The sequence below is a fragment of the Petaurus breviceps genome, unplaced genomic scaffold, assembly GCF_028583685.1.
Source record: "Petaurus breviceps papuanus isolate PSGF00001 unplaced genomic scaffold, PetGlider_PUasm1.0 76, whole genome shotgun sequence".
In the NCBI taxonomy this organism is placed as follows: Eukaryota; Metazoa; Chordata; class Mammalia; order Diprotodontia; family Petauridae; genus Petaurus; species Petaurus breviceps.
The window spans coordinates 65,977,433-65,993,917 of NW_027186473.1; the positions used below are offsets into that span (position 1 = coordinate 65,977,433).

At 40.0% G+C, this 16,485-nt stretch overlaps 1 protein-coding gene across 2 annotated transcripts in view; it reads left to right on the top strand.

The window, feature by feature from the left end:
* The first annotated feature begins 1,347 nt into the window (after positions 1-1,347).
* TLL1 (tolloid like 1) overlaps positions 1,348-16,485 on the top strand; it is a 341,130-nt gene continuing 325,992 nt past the window's right edge. Inside the window, exons 1-2 of one of the 2 annotated variants that reach the window (XM_069105653.1) lie at positions 1,348-3,882; positions 4,111-4,880. In XM_069105653.1, coding sequence (XP_068961754.1) covers positions 4,712-4,880 — 169 coding nt within the window. In that variant the 5' untranslated portion in view covers positions 1,348-3,882; positions 4,111-4,711. Of the gene's footprint in view, positions 4,881-16,485 lie in introns of both variants that reach the window. The other variant, XM_069105652.1, reaches the window with a different exon arrangement.

Sequence of the window (16,485 nt, forward strand, 5' to 3'; positions counted from 1 at the left end):
AATCTCTCTCTTCAACAATCTATTAATCTTATTGAAGAACTGAAATCACACACTCTATGCTTTTCTGTGGTTGCATAACTGACACACTGCTTTAGCTATTGATCACAATTGTATGTGTATATATGTATAATATATATATGTTGTGTGTATACCCATAAACACATAAATATTATACACATTCTTGTAAACATGTTTTCCATGGTCAGGACAAAATGTTTTTCATTCATTGAAATTTCAGAATAAATTTATGCTCCAAACTTCGTATATTGTTTTAAATTCTATACTAATAAAGTTTTAAAGTCCAAATCATAGTCTCCTCATGATTCATGATCCTCATGAATTTTTGAGGTTAATAAGTATTTTTGAAATAATTTTTAATTATTTAAAAAATTATTTAAAAGTACTACAAAGAAGTGAAACCTAGGCATTGTCATGGTATAGAAACAAAAAACAAAACAAAATTAAAAAAAGATACAGATGTCTCCACACACATCTTGTAGTATATGGTAGCAATTATTTGGAACAATTACATGCAGAACTTTCATCACCACTGATGCTACTGATTACTACAATAGTCAAGAGGACAACTGGCACACATTTGCAAAATTACATATGGATAACATAATCAAAGGCAGTATTTTCAGAACATTAGAATTAAGAGTACTTTTTAGAAATTTTAACACTGAGGGGTGGGGAGTGTCCTGGTACATTAGTCATAATGTGGGGCATGGATTTCATCTAGGAGTAAGTAGGATGCTTTCATGTTTAAGCTGTACCTTTCATAGCACAAGATGCTCAATAAATGTTTGTTGAATTGCTTATAGAATAGTCAGAGCAATAACAGCAGCTCCATTGTTATTGAGTATGCAAACCGCTTTTTGACAGGGTAGAAGAATTTATCATTCTAAAACAAATGGGGATTCCTGTTTTAATGAAGTTTCTCACCCCTTTCCCCACTTCCCACCTTCTATACTGCCAGATACATATGATTTTGTTATGTGGTTTAAGAGCTGACTATAAAGAAGACCCATCAATTACTTCAGTAGAGGAAAAGGGACTAAAGTACCATTTCTTTGTAATAGTAACATCTGCATGGTGGCAGGAGTGGGGAACGTGGGGCCTCAAGGTTGAAGGTTCCCCACCCCTGGCCTACTCCCTTCACCCTCCACACAAGCATTCTTTCCCTTCACTTTTAGTTGCAAATGTTTGTCAGTCAACATGCATTTATTAGGCTTTTATTACTAAGTGTGGGGGGGGAAGACGAATTTTTTTAAATTGCAAAAATTATTTTAACTCAACAGAAATGTCTCTAAAGTAGGATTCCGTATACCTTTGGTTGATTGATATTCCAGAAAACTTTAGGTTTTTTGTTTTTCCTTTAAGTCCTTGTAATGTAATGCCAAGGAAAGGCAACTTCCCAAGGTTCAAAATACCAGCATAGGTGCTCTCCATTTTATTCAGTGACAAACCAAGAACAGAGAAGGTCAAAACATGACATCATTCAAAATACAGCATTTGCTAAGTGTGATTAAATAATCTCCAAGTACTACCCCACCCCAGGACCTTCCATTCATTCAATCAATTACAAAGTCCCGGTTCTAAATACTACTCCACCCCTAGGCTGTACCTTCATTTAGTCCACCACAAAGTCCCTCTTCTCAAATGGAGATTAGTTTCCAAACATAAGTAAAGTACATTCATTTGCTCAACCATAGAACACAAAAAGGTCAAAAGTTCCCCACCCCTGGATCACAATTGAATCTACCCCAGTGTTACATCAAGTTTAAGCAGAGCACTTAATACCCAAATGGAGGTCTTTTCTTCATCTAGACAGGAGGCAAGTTCTCAGCAATCTTAGTTCCTGGGGAGACAAGGCTTAGCAAGGCCATAAGATACATTGCCAGTCCCTTCATGAATTCATCCTCTGTCTGTAGGACAGTCCTAGAACCCCTGAAAACATTAGCAAAACCCTCTCCCAGGATTTCTGTAAACATACAACAAGAAAATCCTTCTTCAGGGCTTCTGAACCAACAGAAAGGTTCCCGGACCCCTGCAACAACAGCACTGTCCTTCACCAGTGGACAGCATTCACTCTGTCTGCAGGACAGTCTCCAGACCCCTGCAACAACAGCACTGTCCTTCACCGGTGGACAGTATTCACTCTGTCTGCAGGACAGTCTCAGGGCTTCTTAGCCAACAGCCAGGTTCCAGGACTTCTTCAACAGGACTGTCTTTCACCAGTGGACAAATCTGGCAAAACAACATCAAAACAGACAGACAAAGTACCAGCAAAACAGCCATGTCTCCTCAGTCCTTGGCAGCTCCAGGGGCAGGTCTCAAAAGTCCAGGGCGATTCAAAGTGGCCCCCAGCAATCCTTCTCAGTCTCTCTCTCTCTGCCTCCACGAGGGTGCTGCTTCCAAAAAGTTCTTCTGCCTCTCTCTTGTCTCTCCAAATCTATGTCACCTGCTCCTCCCAGTTCAGGACTCTCTTTTTACATCAACAAGTCCATCCCACAGGTGGGATTAACAAGCTCTGGGTTTTAACACAATCAATTTGAAAACCAAGCCAATACAGGGGAATCTTTAAAATTGCCATTACTATCACAGTCCTGAACTCGGAAAGCCTGAAGTTGAATTCTGCCTGATACACTGTTTATGTAGGTCAATCATTTCACTTCTCCAAGTCTCAGTTTTATCATGTGTAAAATGGGGGTGATACCTGCACTACCTCCCTCACAGGGTCTTTGTGAATCTCCGAATGCTGAATAAATACAGATATATTTACTTAATTTTTTTTTTCCTTTTCCTGTCAGGCTCTTCTCTGATTGTGAGTCCCTCTGTGTTGATGGTATCAAGGAAGTCAGCAGTGGAAGATTAGTATTTGAAGAATGGAGTTTCAAATAAGTCTAGGTTGCAGCTGACATTTAAAAAAGGCTACAAACTTGAAGACTCCCAATCACTTCTCTCCTCCCAATCCCCAGGCCCCTGGCAATTTAGAGGAGGAGGCGGAAAAGTCTCACCTCCTTTTGAAACTACTTGCAGATGTGAGAACAATTTCGGAATTGCTCACAATGGGGGATTTGATACTGCCTTGGCTATTTCCCCCCCCTTCCCCATTTCCCCCAACGTTTGTTTGTCTTTAAGATGATCGGTTGAATTGTGTGTGGCTCTTACTAAGCTGATCTTGGTCGCCCGGTTTAATTTCGTTCACCTCTCTTGCACTTAGAGGCTCTCATATCCTCCCTGCTTCCAAATAATCCCGCTTGGAGTCTGTCAATATTAGAAAAAACGTTGTTTCTAAGGCAAACCCAGAAATGCCTTTTTTCTTTCACCCACGTGAAAAATGAGGAAAAGCAACAGCAAGATCTTGATATTTCCTCCTGCTGCTGGAATCTGGATTGATAATTTTGATTTTTTCTTTTCTTACTTTCAGTTTTGAGCTTCGCAATTTCATAGCAAAAAAGTTGGGAGATCAATGGTCTCTGTCTCATTCCTTAAACCGCTGAGGTTGGAACATTCTGCCTTCCTTCTCCCTCCCCTCCCCTCCTCCCCTTCCCAGAGCTACCATTAACCAGTAGTGTAGGAAAAAAAAAACTCATTGCTGCTTTATTGGGGGGGCGGGGGGAGAGGGGAGCGTGCAATTTGTAGCTAAGTTATTACGCTTCTCTTCCCCCGCCCTTCAAGGCCTTGGCACTCTAAACTGTTACATACCTAGTCTTTGCACTGGTGAGCACAGACTTCACAGTCATCTTTAATCTTCACTAAAATATAAATGGAGATAAATGTTACTGTGGGAGTGCGTGAATCTGTGTTTGTCTAAGTCTATCAAAGGAGCCAGATCGGAGGCTGGAGTCCGAATCCTGACCCTCATTGTATGAATAAGTAAGCAGGATGTTAGTGATTGGGTTAGATGCTTTTAAGATTTTTTTTTTTAAATTAGGAAGAGGGGAAAATAGCTTAAGGAAAAGACAGCCATGCCTACCTCACGTCCTTCCCCTCCGCTTCCCCTCCTCCCTTCCCATTTTTCAGCAGTTCTCTTTTTGCTGCAGGACTCTAAGGTTTTCTTGGCGTAGAAATTACTCTCCCCTCTCTTTTTGTCTCCCCTTTCAGTTCGGATGTGCTGATGTGCAGACCGGATTCATCTTCCAGGAGCAGAAGTAGCAGTACGAGCAGGAGGGGGCGGCGGCTTATGGTAGAAGGGCTCAGCCCCGGAGTTTTGGCAGAAGGAGCTACGACTAGGAGTCGGAGACACACCAAGCCCAGCGGGGCATTTGGCATTCCTCTGGGGAAGGCCGGAGGAGAGGCTGCTGCGCGAAGTTTGGTTGAGGTTTAACCCGAAGCGGAGACGTTCTGACAGGCAGAATTCGCGGGGCGCTGCGGAGACCCGACTTGGACTAGGACCGCCTCCCCTTGTCTTTTCCGAGCCAGTTCTTCCCGCACCTCCCCATCCACCTCCCTCCCTACCTGCCTAGCCACCCACACACGAGCTCCTTCTTTTCTTTTCAAAAGAGGGTGGGGGCGCACATAAAAATCCCTTTTCTCCCTTATGTTTTCGTCTCCTTCGTCTCTGGACACTTAGCAGCCACAGTCTCGCCGAGGAGGCTCTAGGTGGAGAAGAGAAACTGTCCTCCCCGCCCCTTTCAATCAACGTGGATTGTAGGTGGCTGATTACTCGAGTCCCTCTCCTTTTTTTTCCCTCCTCGTGAGGAGGATGGGGATGGAAATACTATTCCAAAGGTTGACCTTATGGTTGTTGGCCTTGGCGTTGATCTTCGGTGAGGAGATGTGGCTTTCTTCTGGCTTCGATTATGATTACACTTACGCTTTTCACGAAGAGGATAAAACCGAGACGCTAGATTATAAGGATCCCTGTAAAGCTGGTAAGTGACTTGCTACCTTCTCACATACTCAAGTAGCTTTCCACCTGAACTTCGTGTCCCATTTATTGCTTATTTTTCAGAGGGGAAACTCACCTGTTTCTTCCCCTTCTTTAGCAAACATTCTCGAGCAGAGTAGACTTGGGAACTTTGTTAAACAGGTTCAGGGACTTTTTTTCAGCTTCCTAGGACTGCATCCCACTCTCACCCCATAGTTTTTGTTTACTCTAGACAGCTCCGGATTCGAGACCTATTGTTAGGAATATGATTAACTCTCCTTTATCTTTTCCCCTTACAACTCTCACCCTCCTCCAAGTGATGAAACACCACGGATTGTAAAAGATTTTAAATGACAGCACCTTAGGTTTCTAAGAATTTTCAGGAGAAAACCTTTGTTTAAATGAGCCTGTAGTCATAACTGGGGCATATGTGGGAGTGGGTGGCCCCTGATCGTGGCTTGATTGAATGGGAATGGAATGGATGGAGCAATGTAGGAAAAAAGAAATTAGTGCCTATACTGAGACACCTCTTCTTTGAGGCATTGTCCTGGCTATACTTTCGGAGATTTCGTCTTCCCTAGGAGCATTTAGGAGATGTGTTCCCAGTGCATTACTTCCTTCGCATTAAGACACACCCACACAAAAGGAAAGGGAGAGAGGGAAAATCTCTCAAGTTGTTCCTCGGAGCACCTCGGGGGACCAGTTTTCATTCCAATTGCAGGAAGCCTTCGCTTCCCTCCTTGATTGCCTCCAGTACCTTCAGCTCCCCGGAACCCTAGCAGCTCCTAGCTGCTGGTCCCCATTTGCGCGCACGGCGGCGCTTCCCTTCAGGCTGCCTCTCAGGACCTAGGACTCGCACGTGTCGTGGTTAGGAACCAAATGAAGGAAGTTCCCTGGAGTTCACTCTAGTACTAGTCACTAGTAACAGTACCTCTCCCATTCCCTAACACCCTCCCCCCCACGCCCCCGAAAGTTTGAGTTGGGATCCTCTATCGCAGCAGAAATGCTCTCTGGAGCTTGTCCTGTTGGGGAGGAAGAAGGGGGTTTGTAAGGGTCTGGTTCCTGGAATGATACCGATGGTTTGGAAGCTAAAAAATATGAATGTGTCATCTCTCAAGAAGGGCGTGCTCCCCTCCCGTCCCAATGAGATTCCTATAATAATAGGCTGTGTATAATGGGCAACGTGTATTAAATCTTGCTCACAGCATCCCAGGGCAAAGATTTAGTTCGAGCTCTCCCTGGGTCCTTTCTGGCTCCCTCCTCTAACACACGTGCAAGTCCGACCACTGGTGCAAGTGTGACCACTGGTTCGTATGAATGAAAGGATCAGTACACAGGGCTGGAATTTCCTTCAGTTAGTTTTTCCTTATGATGTTGAGATGTTTGGTTTGATAGGTCTAGCGAGGATAGAACATAAAAAAGAAAATAGCTCTTTCCTTACTTAACCATGATAGGTGCCAATTTTTTGATTTGCTCTATGTGTGTCCCTGAGATCTCAAGTTATTCTTACACAGATGTACTGGAGTAGACCTATACTCCCCCTCCCACTTTGTGTTGGCATTCAAGCCAGACTGATATTGCCTGTAGTCATCAGACTCTCTTAGCAAAAGATGGTTAAATTTTTTGCTCCAAACGAAGTTTTCCTAGTTGTCTTTTTTTCCCTTTTTTTCCTGCATCACTGTTTGGGGACATAGATATAAGCTATGTTCAAAGAAAGATGTAAAGGAAAATGATTTTGCAGAGGCTGAGCATCTGCTAAATTTGCAAACCCATAAACCAGCTTCAAAATCAATTTACAGGCTCTTTAATAAAAGTATAGAAGTTTCAGAACTGAAACTATTGCACCTTGTTAGATGTTTAACAGGCTTAATAGCCAACTATATTGTGAACTAATGATTGTCTTGTGATGGGTTTAACTCAACTCCTGAGGCTGAATTTTCTAGGAGAAAATATGGTACTTTTTTTTCAGAGGGAAAATACAGTATTTTCCTTAATATTAAATCCTTTTGTCAATGAAAGTGGAAGTGTCACAGCAGAAATATCAAAAAGGTAGTAAAAGTTTCATGGAATTCTCCTGCCTTAGAAATTGTTACTCATGGTTTTATTTAGAAAGGAGGCTATCCTGTTTGAACCAGTACATTTTTTTCCTGTCTTAGAGCATTTGTAGTTTTTTTGGCCTAATCTTTCCATTTTGTATGGTTTGCAAAAAGGTGGCTATGAGTATTTTCCTGTAAATAATCAGCTGGAAAAGAATAAAAGAAAAGCTTGACCAAATGAAACAGCTGGAAGAGTGCTTATATTTGTTTTTCCCTGATACTATTTTACTTCTGGTAGGATTACATTAAGTGGTAACTGCTGGTATTTAAAATAAATACATCTGTGAATGGATAATTACTTTAGCCAGAAGGATGACTCTCACCACCTCCTTATATGAGGATTTTGTTTATTAGGTTACTTTTTTTGTTTTTTGAGTGCTACTATTGTTTTTTTGAAGTTTGTTGAAGATGAGAAAACAGTTGGTCTCCCTTTGAATTTCACTCATCTGTCCTTGCTGTGACCCCTTTGTTGGAATGAAGGGATGAGGTTCCTAATCTCAAACTTCAATTGGAAACCAATTGTCCCCCCTCCCCAAACTCTGTAAAAAAAGATGAAGAATAGAAATGGAAGAAACTTGGGAAAATAATAAACACATGAAAAACAAAAGTCAGTAAATAATATTAGGAAAAGAAAATGGTATAGATTAGATTGTGTCATATTTTTAGAACCATTAGGTTTGTAAGTTAGTAAAATGGGTGGAAAGAATGGGAATCTAAGGAGAGACTGTGACAGGCTAAAGTTTAAAAATGGCAAGAAGGATCCTCTCTAACATTTAACCCACAGAAATTCTTCCATGGAGTCTTGGAACCCACAATGGGGCAATCAGTCTGTCATTGTTGGAGCATATGGCTTGTACTCTTCGTATTCTTCAAGTAGTAGACTAGTGTTTCTACAAACTTTACAGAACCCTGACATTGACTCTACTGTTTATTACCTTTAAGCTCCTAGACAAGTCATTTAAGCTTCCTCATCTACAAAAGGAAGAATTTGAACTAGATGATTTGGAAAATTCTAGCACAGTTTCTGTAGGTTTCAAAAGTAGGAGTTGTTTTCATGGGCACAGTCAGGGAATCCCTAACCTTGCCCTAGATTACCTGGACTTCAAGTTCTAATAATTAATTGGTAAATTTTTCACCTGGTGCATGGGAAACTGTCAGAAAATTTTTTGCCTTTTTCCAGGAGGTCCTTGAGGGTATCCACTAAATCTATTACATAATAAGTATATCGCTGCTTGCCTAAATGTACTATATGTACTTAGGTACTGTCTCATCATTTGATCCTTAACCCTGACCAAAGTTAAAAAACAAAAATGACATGATTCTTCCAAAATGTTCTAGAAAAGACTCTGAGAATGCTCCAGACCAGGGTTGCCAAACTCCAGTAAGAAATGGATCCCTGCCTGCTGTAGGTTGACTTAGAAAATCTCAAATTAACATTTCTATGTTGTATTTATTTTCTTAAACATTTCTTAGTTATAGATTTAACCTAGTTCCTGCTGCTCATAGTTTTACAAGCCCATGAGTTCTTTGCTATATGCTGATGACTTATTGTTGTATGAAAATGGCCCTATGTTCTCAAAGCTTATGTCATCTTGAACTTCAACATTATTGGACCCTACTGAATTAACTATATATACAACTACACACACACACACCACCACCACCACCAAAAACAACAGCAAAAGAACCTCTGGCTTTAGGGAGCTTACGTTCTACTCTATTGGAATGTAGTAGAAGAAAAATTGAGGAGGGATAGAAACTTAACAACTGGGGCATCAGGATGGGTTTCAGAGAGTAGGTGGTACCTGACCTGAGCTTTGAAGGGAGACTAGGATTCTGAAAAGGAGAGGGGAGAAGGGAGTACATTCCTTATATCATGGGGGATGAATTGTGTAAACAATTTTGCTGGAACAGAATTTTCATAAGGATGTAATATTGTAGAGGTTTAAAATGTTGAGGTTGAAGGGTGTTCGAGACTCCAAAATACCGATGCCAGGTCCTGCCTAATGAATTAGATTCAAGCCTTCTTTCAGCCAAAGTAAAATAAAGTTTATTAAAGATTCGCCATATTGGGTAGACTCTTAAGGCACCTAAGCATTTGTGAGGCTTTGTTGTGACCCCAAGGTTTCTAGCTGAATCGTAGCCTCCATTTCCTGGCCCTTGGTGTGCACCCAGACATGTCCTGGGTGGTCTCATAAAGGAGAAGTCAAGTCAGTGGAAATGGAAAGAGGCACAGCTTTATTGGCAGGACAGGCCTGTTGTTACATCTCTCCCTCTATCTTCTCCAGCCCCCTCCTGCTTCAGCCCTTAAATCCCCAAAGTGCCCTTGCAGAGCTTGTGGACAGCTCATGAGGGAAGGTAGGGGGAGCCAATCAGAGAACAGGGAGGCTGTGTCCAGAACAGCTTGCGTACTCCTGCACACTTACCCTTTGTCCCAGAGATTAGTCTCAAGGTAACAGGGTAAATTGCGTGACAGCACACAACCTGACTACAGATGAGATCAGCACATATTGCTGATTGCTCTGTATCTTGTTATGTCAGACCTGAATTCAGAGAAGCTGCCTGAAACCCAAAGAGGAGCTACAGGCCTGTAGCAGCAAGCACCCCAAGTGTCCTCAGGGTTTGCTGCTACCACAGGTTCTTGGATCTGCTTTGATAAAGGAAAGCAACTCAAAATGGGTTAACAAGCTCACTTTAATCAGTCAGACATATATCATTTACCTTGTTCAGGGGAATAAGGTCAGCACCCTGAACTTCAAAGTATACAGGCAGAATTATCAAGACAGAAACAGATCAAGTAGACAGATTTCCAAACTGTCCAGCCATTACATCCATACCCAGTCAACATCTGGGTTTCCACATCTGGGTTTTTCAAAGGGGGGGCGGCGCCTGGACAACAGCTTCCCAGAATACAGATCAAATCACAGAACACTTCTCAAAGTGAGCCCCCAAAACAAAGCCTCACATCAGGGCTTATATAGCCTTCTCCTGGCTCAGAGAATGTAACAACCTTTTTGACCCACTGGCCAATCACAAAGTATCTACTGAAAAACAAGTCTCCCACCCCAGGCTTCAGGTGCACTTTAGCCTAGGGGCAGGGAAGATCTTCCAAATTTGCATTCCCATTACAAGGCCCCAACAAGTCCCCCTTCCTTTTAGGCGCAGGGTGCCAATTCTTTTGAGTCCTGCAAGGCATGGGATTTTTTTGGATGTCTGCATGAGAGGGCAACAGATGGGGGGATAATTAACATAAACAAAAAGCCATTCATTACATATTATATAGTATTAACAAATCATGAGGAAAAGGATAATGAGGTGGGTGGCCAGGCCTAGAGTGTTTGTTTAAAAAATACCTACTACATACTTCACAATGTAAATCGCAAGGAAATACAATATAACCAGAGGAAGAAGGGGTGAAAGCAATATATATAGCCAATGCAAAGGACTTAACTCTTTAAATGAACCCTAAATTTGTTGTGCCAAATTGGCCACTGCAATTTTACCCAGGGAGGCCTCATTGATATGGGAAATCAATTCATTGAATTGCGCCAAAACCACTCCTATGGAGGCATTTAATCCCTAACAAACAATTTTTAACTTTTTGCCAATCATAATTAAACCTATTATATTTCACGGGTACAACACAAATAGGATGAAATCTATAATCACACTTCAACAAAACTCAGTCTCTGCAAGCTTGTCTTTCACAAATTTTAGTATCCTTTAAAACATCTAATTTTTGCTGAGAGTGTCTAACTTATTACCTAAATACAAAGACATAGTGGTTGAAATTATCAATGATAGTAGACAAAATAATAGTACAAATCCCTACTAGATATACATTGAGCAAGAGTACAATGAATGCACACAATATTCCATACAGAAGTGTCATACACAGGCAGATGTATCCATAACTACATTGGAGAAGGAGAATAGAAGATACAGTTGCAATTAGCCCCATGATTAAAAAAGTCCAGATGTCACTTGTGTGCAGGTTCCCCCGAAGTCTGAAATCAAAAGAGGGTAGTTCTACGAACAGTATGACATCATAAACACTAATACATTGTTTGAGAGTACAGTTAAAGCAAGGTATATTTTCCAATAAATTGTAGTATGGACTTATATCGTTTGTAAATGATTTACATTATTAGAAGTAAGGAAGGCTTGAGGGGGTCAAATACATGTAGTCACAATTACAGTTATATATGAAACAAGTGATGCAACAGGGGTAGGTGTATCAAAACATAAATCATGATGGAACCAGAAACACAAATCCTGAGATACCAGGTTTTTCAGTTCTTTGGGTGGATATAAAAATGTTCAGTCTGGGCATAGCTTTTTTGTTTTGGTTGCATTAGGAGACCTCTTCTTCTTTATCCTCATGTTCTGTCTCTGTGAGTTCTTCTGCTGCTACTGGAGCTTTTTCATCTTTCTGGGTGATTCGGAGTACACACACTGACATTTCTTTTCTGACACCCTCGCTGGTTATTTCCCAGCTTCTGGAAAATATATAAGCACAGCCTCACCCCTGCAGTAATAAATTCCACATTACCTTCATTTTGGGGAGTCTGCACCTTTCACATTGTTTTACTGCCTGTATATACTCATTTTTAGCAATGTTTTTATTTAGCTAATGTATTTTGGGTGTATAAAGCAGTAGCTAATACAGCTAATTGCTCCCCCTTTTTTATTTTAGCAACTAGGTTGTAATATCTTTATTATAAGTCTGTAATTAATATTATTTAAAAAATGATCACAGAAAGATTGAAATAAGTTTGCTAGTGGCAGGAATATTATCAGCATTCAATTGTGTCAGAATGCCCATAGAAGCAGAAAACTATAACATATGGTTACATAGAGTATATGCATTTTGATGAAAATAAGAGTAAGCTCATGTAGTTCTATGAATATTTTGGTAAAAAGTTGGAGAAACTTGAACTTTTGTTTAATAGTCACATTATTTCGATAAAGAGACCTAGGAAGTGAAGAACGAATTGCAATATAGGTAGTGGCCTCTATGTCATAAGAGCTTGTAAAATCTGAAAAAGGTTAAAAAGATCTGTATTCTGAGTATTTTTAAGTTTAGCAGTATCAATATGTGTTGGCATATGTACACAGAATATTTATCTGACTCAATATTAAGGGAAACGAAAAATCATTTAACAATAATAGCATATCAGAAAGCTGTGTCTAGTGGGTAGAAGTAAAGTGAATATTAATAATTATCATTATTAGGATTAATGTTAATATAATTAGAATTAATTAGCTTGTAATTCCAGGAAGCTGATAGACAAAAGAAGTCCTGACTAGAACTTTACAACTGAATAGTAGACCTACATCCTTGTTACACAAAGCTCTGATTATATTCACTTTGGAGGAAAGAGATATTTCAGAAATTGAATCTTTTACTTATAATAAGTTCAGACACTACTTTAACTCTGGCCTAGGCTATGGAATGACTATACATTGGAATCAAAGTAGCAAAATCTGTTCTACTTTACTTTAACTTAGCTATAAGTTGTCTTGTAAATCCTAAAAGCAATAACAAAACTTTTAAGAGTGATATTCATTTAAACCAAATTGGTGTAACATAAGTAACATAGATTCTCAAGGCTTTTTTTTACTTTAGCTGAAATATAATATATACTCCTCCAGCCTTTCACCTTTACCCTGTGTGTATCTCCCTGATTCAGATGTGTTTCTTATAAGCAAAATATTGTAGGATTATGGTTTTTATCTATTTTGCTTTCCACCTTTGTTTTATGGGAGAGTTCATCCCATTCACATTCACAGTTATGATTACTATCTGTGTCTTTCTTTCCATCCCATTTCCTCCCCCCCGCCCCCCATTTAGGCTTTTATTTCTCTCTTCTCCCTTCTTCTCCTTAAAAGAATTTTGCTTTTGACCACTGCCTCCTTCAATATTCCCTCACTATCAACCTTCTTCCCTTTTCCTACCCTTTTCCCTTACTAATTTTTACCTTCCTTCTAATCCTTTTTCTTTCCCCTTTCCCCTCCTACTGCCTGTATGGTATATTAGATGTCTATACTTAACTAAGTATGTTATTCCCTCTTTGAACCAAATCCAATGAGAGTAAATCTCAAACGATGCTCTTCTCTCTCCCTTCTTTCCATCTACTATAATAAGTTTTTGTTTCTTCACATTAAATTACTTAACTGAGTATGTTTTTCTGTCCTTGAACCAAAACCAATGAGAGTAAAGCTCATACAATGCTCATCTCCCTCCTGTCTTTCCCTCTACTATAATATGTTATTTTGCCTCTTCATGTGATGAAGTTTACCCTTTTCTGCCTCTTCCTTTCCTCTTCTTCCATTGCAATCCCTTTGCAATGCTTAATTAGTTTTTTTATCATCATGTCTGTTAATTCATACCCACACTCTCTATCTATGTATATCTGTTTTAAGTGTAGTAATAAATATAGAGTTCTTATGATTAACAGTTATCATCCTCCCATATAGGGATGTAAATAGTTTGCTCTCATTGATTAACAAGTTTTGTGTGTCCTTATGTTTCTTTTTTTCCTGTTTACCTTTTTATATCTCTCTTGAGTCTTATATTTGAAGATCAAATTTTCCATTGAGCTCTGGCCTTTTTATCAGGAAGGTTTGGAAGTCCCTTATTTTATTGAATGATCATTTCCTTGTCTGAAAGATTATGCTCAATTTAGCTGGGTAGTTGATCCTTGGTTGTAGTCCAATCTCTGTTGCCTTATGATATATCATATTCCAATCCGTCTGATCTTTTAATGTAGAAGCTGCAAGGTGCTGTGTGATCCTGGTTGTAGTTCCACGATATTTGAATTGTTTCATTTTGACTGCTTGCAGTATTTTCTCCTTGACCTGGTAATTCTAGGAATTTTGCTGCAGTATTCCTTGAAGTTTTCAATTTGGGATCTCTTTCAGGAGGTTAAAATGGATTCTTTTGATGACTATTTTACCCTGTAGTTCTAGGCCTCAGGGCAATTTTCCTTGATGATTTTTTGGAAGATACTGTCCAGGCTCTTTTTTTCATCATGGCTATCTCTGGTAGACTAATAATTCTTTGATTCTCTCTTCTGGACCTATTTTCCAGGTCAATGGTTTTTCCAGTGAGATTTTATATTTTCTTATATTTTTTTCATTCTTTAGATTTTGTTTGACTGATTCTTCATGCCTCATAGTGTCATTTGTTTCAACTTGTCTAATTCTAATTTTTAAAGAATTGTTTTCCTCAGTTTTTGTACCTCCTTTTCCATTTTGTTACTTTTTACTTTAAGGATCTTTTTTCTCCAGTTAGTTTTTGTACCTTTTTTTCCATTTGACTTATTGTACTTTTTAACAAGTTGTGTTCTTCAGTGAAATTATTTACATTTTGCCTATTGTATTTTTAAAATTATTGGTCAGTTTTTCTTCTACCTCTCTAATTTGACTTTTAAAATCCTTCTTGAGCTCTTCCAAAAATTCTTTTTAGGCTTGAGACCAGTTCATATTCACTTGAGGCTTCAGATGTGGATATAGTGTCAATGCTGACCTCTTCTGAATGTGAACCTTGCTCTTCCCTTTCACCATAAAAGAATTCTAAAGTCTTTGTTTATTCCAACTTGGTTGGAATAAATAGTTTATTTTTTTCCCATCATGATTTCTCATTTCTTGGGTTTTAAAGTGAATCTTTGCTTCTGGGGCTTGTGCTGGGAATTAGGAGCCTGGTTACTGATTTTATGTTCTGTGGTCTCTGGTTCTATTAGTTAGAGGCTCCATAATATTCTAGCTCTCCTGTTGCTGAGCTGGAGCTATCTGGTGAGTTCCTATACTGAGGCCAAGGCCAGGACTTTTGGTGTTTCCTGGGGTTACAATGAAGCTCACAGTGTAATGCATGAGGGAGGGGTGGTCTGGTCACTTCAGGTTTCCCCCTTCTGACTCCTGGGCTAGAGCTCAGGCAGGCTCAGCCACTGTTGGCCAGGGTGTGCTGGTTGTGTGAAGGCCCACTTGCAATTCTGGTGTTAGTGCTTGCTGCCTCCACGACCCTGGGGTTCAAAATCTCCCACTGGTCTGCCTTACATCCTGCATTGGTCCACTGCAGCCACAGCATAGTGATTGTCACACTCTTCCTGAAGGTTCCCCAAGCCTCCCCATGGTTCTACTCTTTGAGCATTTTACACTGGGTCAATATTCTCTGGGTTTTTCAAGGTCCACAAGAGGGGAAGAGTACAACTGTGTTTTACTCTGCCATTTTGGCTCCTGGAAGTTCAGGTAGGTGATTTTTAAACATTTGTCTTAAAGCACTTGTCTCTCACCTTTCTCTGGCAGACCCCTGTCCTGGTGAGAGGTTTTGGAATCACCCCTGTGGTGCTGAATCATCTTACCTGGGCTGACTCTGGCTCCACTATAGTTGGGTCTATGTTGGTATAGCCAACGGGCACCACAAACTGTGCTCCACCAACTGTGTTCATCCTGCCCTGCATCCTAACTGTAGCTTTTTTGTGTTGTTGACCTGGGCTGGAAATCTGCCACACTCTGTCTCCTACTGGATTCTGCCACTCTAAAATTTGTGCAGATTCACTTTTTAGAGGTAATTGAAGGAATTTATGAGTGAGCTCAGGTGAATCCCTGCTTTCACTCTGCCATCTTGGCTCCATGCTCCTTGAATAATAATTTTATAGAAAGTTTTGTATCTTTTCTTAGCTTTCCAACATCATAGAGGATGGAGGCATTGGTGAAATGGAGCATAAAATACTTTCATTCCCAGAAAGCAGAAGAAGGGCATTCTCTTGCTTGTTTGTTTAGTTCTTACTAAACTTAGCTTTGAGAATAGGATATTGACAGTTACATTTGAAGACACCATGGCCTAGCTAATGGAATGTTTGTGCCTTGTCCTTTTCAAGTATGTGCTAATCCTGTCAACTAAACCATTTTCAAGAACACAACTCATACATTTGTATGAAGAAGTAGTGCATCCTAGGCCACCTCCATTCTAGTCCTGATCTATATATATTTCTCCTGCACCTAGATGACTCTGGAGGAGAGAGTGAGACTGGTAACTTTCCACATCCCTTCCTCATTTAAGTCCAATTCACTTGTAAGTCAAGATATTACCTTCCTGACGTTCTTGGTCCTCTTCAGAATGAAGGACAAACAACAACAGTACAGATTGGGTATTTGTAAGTCAAAAGCTAAGGATGTATTTGTCTTTCTTAGGTGATAAAAATATTTATTGAAGATTAAAAATACTTGGGTCAGTTCTCGTTATAATGACAACATACCGTGTTTCCCCGATAATAAGACACTGTCTTATTAAATTTTTTTGGATAGAAAAACACCAGAGGGCTTATTTTCAGGGGAGGGCTTATTTTAATGAACATTGACAGCAATTTTAATAAACAGGTAAATGTGAACAAAAAATGTACCTTTATTCAATAATGAATTCAATAAAGAACAGGATGACGCGCTCACTGCTGCAGCTCTGATTGGATGCAGCTCGGAGCGCGGCGTGCGTTTCACCCGGGGGGGGGGGGG